We start from the raw sequence: 8,552 nt of genomic DNA, 5'->3' as shown, positions 1-8,552 counted from the left end.
GGGACTCAATCCCGGGTCTCTAGGATCACACCCCGGGCTGAAGGCGGCGCTAAATTGCTGAGCCACCCAGGCTGCCCTATTGGGAATTTTTTGATTACGGATTCAATTTCCTAGTAATCAGTCTGTTCAGCTTCAGGCTTATTCTTGATCCTTGGGTGACTGTCATCAAGACCTTCAGGCCTTCAAATCAAGGGGTTTGCTTGGTTCTTCTTATTTGGCCAGCTCTGAACGCCTCATTTTTTTTTCTTTTAGCCCAGAGAATTTGCAAAAATTCTTTCCAGATTCTAAGGCTCCTAAATGATATTTTATATAGTTAGCCTTTCAGCCTCTCAGCACCTGATTTCTTTTTTTTTTTTAAGATTTTATGTATTTATTCATGAAAGACACACAGAGAGAGAGAGAGAGGCAGAGACACAGGCAGAGGGAAAAGCAGGCTCCATGCAGGGAGCCTGATGTGGGACTCAATCCAGGGACTCCAGGGTCATGCCCTGGGCCGAAGGCAGGTGCTAAACCGCTGAGCCACCCAGGGATCCCCTCAGCACCTGATTTCAAATCAGTAATCACCTCAATGGTAAAATCACACAAATATCAGGCTTCCCAATATGGATTTCCCAAGCCCTCTGTCATTTTGTCCCCACGAATCTTCACAGCTTTCATTGCCTTCCCATGCTGACAAATATATATATGTACATTTGTGTGATAAATCAGAAGGAGACACAGACATAGGTATAGATGTTATATTTGGAAAGTTCTGGTTATTTCAATGAAATGTTAACAGATGATAAGATTTCCTACTTGAAAATCTAAATTTTTAGTTAAAAATTACTAAATCTGTCAAAGAATTCAATCCTCAGTGTACACAAAGGTTTGGTCAAATAGTCTTTTTATTACACTCATGATAGAAAAGTAAGCAGATCCATAACTTTTCTTCTGTTATGCTTCAGTATCTATAAAAAATAAAGTTCACATATATGTGCAGCCACTTCATATCTATTCCTGAAGAATAATGAAAGATATATGCATATGGGACTTTTATATTAACAGAAGTTCAAAAATAATCTATTCTTGAATAAGGAGCCAATTTAAAAAATTATTATAGCCATTGCAACAGGGTATTATATTTATACCACTTGTAAAAATACCTATAATGTTATTATATAAATTTCACCACCAAATCATAGGTATATGATATATAAATATATAGGTATATACACATACATAAAACACATATTTCTGTATATGTATATTCAAATATAATCATATATACATATAATCCTCCCCTCTTCTTTGCCTTACTATGTCTATGTATGTATGTGTCTCCAATTGTGTGTTTAACCAGTAGGGGGAAGCAGGAAGGGCATCCTTGGACAGAGCAACAAATTCATATTTTATCACACATTATTGCCCCTGCCTGGAATGACCTTCCCCTGTTTTCTACCTGCATGGACATACTCATATATACATACCTATACAAATGTGTATCACAATTATTTTTTAATAACCACTGGGAAAAAACAAATTACACATGCTAAACTATCAAGAGATAAGAGGAAGAAATGAGTGAATTTCATGCATTTAAAAAAAATTTGTTTTTAAAGATTTTATTTATTCATGAGAGACACACACACAGAGAGAGGCAGAGATACAGGCAGAGGGAGAAGCAGGCTCCATGCAGGGAGCCCGATATGGGACTTAATTCCAGGACTCCAGGATCAGGCCCTGGGGCCGAAGGCAGGCTCTAAACTGCTGAGCCACCCAGGCGTCCCAATTTTTAATTTTTAATGGAAGAAAATATGACAATAAAGTACCTTACATTGGTATACACTGCATATGAGATACAGCATGAAATCTTAGGACTGGATTACAAAAAAGAATTTTGTTTCATACAGGGAAATTTGAACTGAATCTTAAAGGATAAAGACAATGAAAAGAAAGGGTCAGGAATGTCCTTCCTGATGTGAAAGGAGAGGTGGATGGTGGCTGACACACAAGACAGAAAAGCATCTGGCTTGTTCAGGTGAGGTCAGTGTGGCTTTGCAATCTGGTGGCCTGGCCTTTCTTCAGACTGGAACAAAACAGAGCTTATAGGAAGGTGGTGTAGCACCCAACCCATTGGCAATTGGGGTGGTGTCAATGTCCTTTGGATCAACCAGAGGTTTCAAGGTGAAATGCTGTAAAATATTGGTCAGTAGCAAAAACAGCTCCATGCGGGCCAGGCCTTCTCCAACACAAACTCTCTTCCCTAAAAACAACATATAAATTCAATATTCATTTAATTCTGTTTCTGAATTAGCACACAGGGAAGCTTAAATAAATATGGACTGAGAAAATAAATATGTTAATAGACTAATTAATCCATGGCTTCTTTTATCTACACCGAAATTTGGCTTCCTTCACTTCCTCAGTACGTATTTTTGTGTGCACGTGTAGAGGCAAGGGCAGCTTGCCCCTAGATGGGCCACTTTGGCATAAAGATTATTTTAAATTAAAAGCAATTAAAACCCAGCAAATTCAAAAAAGCTCCTTACCTCTCCTTCAACTGCCTGTCTGTACCAGGAAGAGAGCAATTAACAGATTATTCTTTATCTAAGAGACTTCTCTGTATAACAGGGCAACCTTTGTTTTTGAAACCTCTCCTCTCACCTTCATGCTAATGGCTTCCTCCCCTTTGAATCCCCAGACTCCTGCCACTCTCCTTAGCTCAGAATGTCCCAGAGGCCTATATTGCTCTCTTTGGAATTTCATGTCTTTACGGGTTCCCTATACCTGTGAAACTAAATTTGATTTTCTCCTCTTAATCTGGCTCATGTCAATTTGATTTTTAGTCCCAGTGGGAAGAATCCTGAAAGGCAGAGGAAAATTCCTCTTCCTAGAAAGCTGGCAGAATTGGTAGTATACTTTAACACACTGGACACTGCTTGCCACAGACACAGCTGCAGCCAGAAGATCCTTGGGACATCTGACATACAACTGGCAGAAGGTAAGATTTCCTACCATGTCAGTCTTCTGGAATCTGAGGAGTCTGATGGAGCAAGAATGCCGAGAGTCCTTTTTCTGTCTTTCTGAATTTATTTATTTAAAAGATTTATTTATTCATTCATTCAGAGAAAGCGAAGAGAGAGGCAGAGACACAGGCGGAGAGAAGCAGGCTCCATGCAGGAAGCCCGATGTGGGACTCGATCCCAGGTCTCCAGGATCACACCCCAGGCTGCAGGCGGCGCTAAACCACTGCGCCACTGGGACTGCCCATGTCTTTCCGAATTTAGATTACCAGGAGAAAATACTTGTGGAACTAGTTCCTTGTGTTTAGCAACTCTTGGTGAATTTGGTAGAGTCCTCTTTGTGGGAAACAGATTAACTAGAGATGATCTTCGTTTTCCTTTGTGTCTTTTATGTCGTTTGTAATAAAAAGCAATTACCATAGTGCAGAAAGTAGGCATAGGCCCTATAAGCCTGCTGTTTGAGCCAGCCCCACAGGCTGGTGAGTTCATGGTTCTCATCAGACTGGCACCTGTTTAGATAAAGTTTGCTGTAGGTTAAGGATTGTTGCCAAGGGACATCTTGGAAACCAAAGCTCCACAACTGATAGGCATGAGTGGAACACATAAAAGCTATGATAGCACTCACCACCTCAAGATGGCTCCTGTAATAAGTTGGTCACAGAACAGGTTAGATTGACACTTGATCACTTACCAACCCAAGAAAATGAGGTGTGCAGTGAGGCACACTGTAAAAACACACTGTAAATCGTTAACCCTGTGGCACATCCCTCTTAGGTATTAGTGTGGATCCAAGAGACCCAAAGTTTAGCCAAAAGAAAAACTAGGTAAAGTTTTTCCTTTTGTCTTGTTCTATGTCCCAAGAGCTTGGCTTTGTGACCAGTGAGAATATTCTCTTTGGTCTCCACCATCCAGAGGATGTACTTGCCAGGGTGCACTTTGGTGGCCAGCCAAACAGAATGGGATCTGAGTCTATCTCTCTCTCTCTCTCTCTCTGACCACACCAGCTCTCAAGGGTATTTGTCATGAGAGGTCTCAGCCTATAGGAACCTTTATGTTCTCAATCTTTGTTAGTGCTGGAAAGTTCCATTACAGGAGCACATGCCCGGTGTCGCAGATTTACTGAGTCTGTGACTAGAGGCATCTCATGATTTCACTGGAGACCAGTAATGAAGGCCTCTGCTTTCTTAGACAAATTATGAGAAAAATCTTTAGGATCATAAGGGTTCCGTCATCTATGCCCTCTCACTGGATGCCTCTTGTGTCTTTGGTTAAAGCATTAAAAGCCTTATTAGTTTGAGTTGCTCATAACAGATCCCACTCATGGATTCTTTAAATTGGCTGTTTGAAAAAAGAAAAACTTTCTCTCTCTCTCTCTCTTTTTTTTTTTTTTTTAAGATTTTATTTATTTATTCATGAGAGACACAGAGAGAAAGAGAGAGGCAGAGACACAGGCAGAGGGAGAAGCAGGCTCCATGAGGGGAACCTGACGTGGGACTTGATCATGTCCCAGGCTGAAGGCAGGCGCTAAACCACTGAGCCCACCGGGCTGCCCAAGAAAAACTTTCTTAATAGAGACCTCTCAATTGTCCTACTTTTGTTTGTTGTTGTTTTTTCAATTGTCCTAGTTTAATGGCTAGCCTCAGGGACTCCATTGACAAGATAAAAGAACAGAAATTAGAAATAAGAAAAAGAGGGAGGTATTTGAAAATTGGGCCTATGATGTCCTCCCCACAAATATTAGTAAAAACCTAAGCTATAAAAATATTTTTAGGGCAGCCCGGGTGGCTCAGCGGTTTAGCGCCGCCTCTAGCCCAGGGCGTGATCCTGGGGACCTGGGATATATATATATATAATCTTATTTGTGTGTATGTGTCCCATGTTGCAAATGTGAGATATTTTCTCTCATTTCAATTTGCTAAATTGAATTTGTAAAAGAGTTCCATTTAGTTGAAGGCAGCCCTCGTAAGGATTGGGCATTCTAAGAACTCAGAAAGATAGAAACTAAGATAAATGTTTTTCAAGTTTATGTGATCAGGGAAAATACTCAGTATTAAAACTAACTTAAGGGATGCCTGGGTGGCTCAGCGGTTGAGTCTTTGGCTGCCTTTGGCTCCGGGCGTGATCCTGGAGACCTGGAATCGAGTCCCACGGGCTCCCTGCACGGGGCCTGCTTCTCCCTCTGCCTGTGTCTCTGCCTCCCTCTCTCTGTGTCTCTCATGAATAAATAAATAAAATCTTAAAAAATAAAAATAAAACTAACTTAAAGTTGTTGGTTTAATTAAAATAGCTGTGTCTTTAGAGTTATCAGGATTAAATATAAAACTTGTAGCCTGCCCGTGTTTACTAAAAGTCAAATAAATTCATATTATCTCTCACAAACTTTATGAGAAAAAAATGATGGTTGACTTTGATGCCTCAAAATATTTTATACGTAGTCTAAACTGTTCAGAACAAGTCAGTTAGATGTAGATAAGATAAAAAGGTTTGTAGGCAAACTTTTATTATTATTTTCAAATATTTTATTTATTCATTTGAGAGAGAGCGATCATGAGCAGGGGGCTAAGCAGGGAGCCCAACACAGGGCTCGATCCCAGGACCCTGAGATTATGACCTGAGCCCAAGGCAGATAGATGCTTAACCAACTGAGCCACCCAGGTATCCCCTAAAGATTTTATTTACTTTTTAGAGAGCAAGAGAGCAGGGGAGGGAGGGTGATAAAGAATCTGAAGCAGACTCCACACTGAGCATGGAGCCCAACAAAGGAGCCTGATCCTGCAACTTTGAGATCATGTGTAGGTAAAAATTCAGGTTACCAAAGATTTTGGTAGTTCTGTAAAAGTTTAAAGTTTTGCTAAATGTTAAGCTAAATTAATTGAATATCTAGATCATTTCCAAGTAAGATAAAATAATGAGACATTAAGTACTGAACATAAGTTTATCTCTGTTGGGCGGGTGGGATCAAGAGGGATGGGGAATGGGGGGGCACCAACAAGACAGCGGCGGACCCCCCCCCTTGTGGCCCCCACCTCAGAACCTTCCGGGCAGCACCACCCGCCCGGAGGACACCGGACACGTCATCAGGGGAGCCTGGACCTATGCAGGAAGCCTGAACCGTACTTTACCCAGACCCCATATAAGGGCAGGGGCAGTCGCCCCTGGCCTATCTCACCAGTAATAAATAAGCCTAATACCTGTCACCCCAGCAGACACCAACCCCTTAAAAAGCCCACTTGCCCTCCCAGCCGCCACTTCCCTGCTCTCTCCCCCTCCACTGCGGCTGTGGGGATTATGTGTTGTTTTACAATATATCTTACTGCCCAGAAGTTTTCCTGAGGCTGGCAGGTGACCTCCTGTCAATCCTAGGCAAGCGCTCATAAAGATTGGGCACTCTAAAAACTCAGAAAGATAGAAACTAAGATAAATGTTTTTCAAGTTTATGTTCTCTGACCAACTTATCCTATCACTGGAGCCTTCTTGAGGTGGTGAGTGTTCTAACAGCTTTTTTTTTTTAAGATTTTATTTTTTAAGCAATCTCCACACCTAAAATGGGGCTCGAACCCACAACTCCGAGATTAAGAGTCACACGCTCCACCAACCAAGCCAGCCAGGTGTCCTAGTTCTAGCAGTTTTAAGTGTTCAATCTGTGTCTGCCAGTTCTGCAGCTTTGGCTTCCAAGATGTCCTTAAGCAACAGGCTTTACCTCATGGGCCCATTAACCTATATTAAAGTTTGTATGACAAACAACATAAAAGACACAAAGGAAAACAAAGAGCGTCTCTTGGAGGAAAAGAGATCAGTTACCAAAGAGGACTCTACCAAATTTACCAAGAGTCACTAAGCCCAAGGAACTAGTTCCACAAAAATTTTCTCCTGCTAATCTAAATTTAGAAAGAGAGAGGGATCCCTGGGTGGCGCAGCGGTTTGGCGCCTGCCTTTGGCCCAGGGCGCGATCCTGGAGACCCGGGATCGGGTCCCGCGTCGGGCTCCCGGTGCATGGAGCCTGCTTCTCCCTCTGCCTGTGTCTCTGCCTCATTCTCTCTCTCTCTCTGTGACTATCACAAATAAATAAAAATTAAAAAAAAAATAAATTTAGAAAGAGAGAAATACCATTCTCGCTCCATCAGACTCTAGATATTCTGAGAGACTGACATGGTAGGAAATCTTACATTCTGTCAGCAGAAGGTGTATGGGGTGAGCAGTGTCCAGAGAGTTAAGGTATCCAGCTGACATAGCAATTGTTGGGAGCAAGAATCCCCTGTCCCTTTCAAGGTCCTTTTAGCTGGACTGAGAATCAAATTGACATGAGACAAATTAACAGAAGAAAATCAAATTTAATTTCATATGTAGAGAGAATATACACAGACCTAGAAATTCCAAAGACAGGCAAAATGAGGTATATACATCATCCTAACTAAGGAGGTAGGAAAAAAAGAAATATTACAAATTAGCCACAAGCATATTAACTAATCACTTATCTCCAAACAGACAGTTTCTAATGTTATCTGGATTCCAGTCAGTCCTCCAGCCTTCCTTTCTGCTCTGCCTGTTGATATTTTCCATATCCTTCTAGATCCAGCTCAGATGTCATTTCGTCTACCCAAACTTATTTGATGTGCTCAGAGTATATAACTCCCTTTTCTGTTTTCTACAACACTTGTTAATGCTTCTAAAATAGCACCTTTCAGATGAAATTATAATTATTCATCTGTCTCACATACTGGAGCCTAAGCTCTTAAGGTAAGGCCTCAGATCTTGTAATAATACCCACAGTGTCAGGGCAAACGCAGGTCTACAAGCCCTGTGACTTGAGACTCCTTGAGGTTTCTCTTCATTATACAGTAATGGGCCCAAAATATAGGAAGAAAGATAAGGAGTAGTATAATAGTACCTTGCTTTGTGATCATCTCTGGGCATTGCTCATAATCTTGTGCAAGTGTTGCTTGACACTTATTTTTCTTATATATTCAATCAAAAGGAAATCTGTTTTTGTCTTGGTTTCAATTACTTCTACAGGAAGGGCCCTTTATCCTCCTCCCTCCCCCTTTTATTCTCCTTTGGAATCTGCTGAATATTCTCCTTTCTCCCACTTTCCAGCTCCATTTTGTGTTTAACTTTTGTGCCTACTCTGTTCAGGAAGCTGATTTCTATGGACTGCATAAACCGAAAAGTTAGTTCCCTTCTGGATTCTGAATAAATTCAGAGCATTAGATATTAACAAGGTCAGAGTATTTATTCTCTTATCCCACCCTGCCAGGCTACAATTTAGGCAGTGGCTATATTGCTCTGCTATAGATACATTTCCTGTTGAGGCATCCACTCCTTCTTTCCTAAAGTTCTATTTAGGTTCCAGTAATGCCCTCCTCTCACCCTTTCTGACCTAGGATGGTAACATCTTTCTGCTGATGCTGGTCCTGAATGCTTTATCACACCTTGTCACCTACCTTAATCCTGCCCATACCTCTGAAAATAGTCTCATGATTAAATTCTCTTTAACTTTTGAATATGCCACCTGTTTCCTCCCAGGACTCTGACAAATTAAAGGGAGATACT

General features: G+C 41.2%; 1 protein-coding gene across 2 annotated transcripts in view; it reads right to left on the bottom strand.

Moving 5' to 3' along the window:
- Positions 1-1,585: 1,585 nt before the first annotated feature.
- Positions 1,586-8,552, bottom strand: part of LOC144301362 (cytochrome P450 2C21) — a 34,018-nt gene continuing 27,051 nt past the window's right edge. For both annotated transcript variants that reach the window (XM_077878318.1, XM_077878317.1), the window contains one exon: positions 1,586-2,242. In XM_077878318.1, coding sequence (XP_077734444.1) covers positions 2,061-2,242 — 182 coding nt within the window. In that variant the 3' untranslated portion in view covers positions 1,586-2,060. The remainder of the gene's footprint in view (positions 2,243-8,552) is intronic.

The sequence above is a fragment of the Canis aureus genome, chromosome 29 (genome assembly GCF_053574225.1).
Source record: "Canis aureus isolate CA01 chromosome 29, VMU_Caureus_v.1.0, whole genome shotgun sequence".
NCBI lineage: Eukaryota > Metazoa > Chordata > Mammalia > Carnivora > Canidae > Canis > Canis aureus.
The sequence above is the reverse complement of the archived record's forward strand: the minus strand, read 5'-3'. Positions and strand labels throughout refer to the sequence as shown.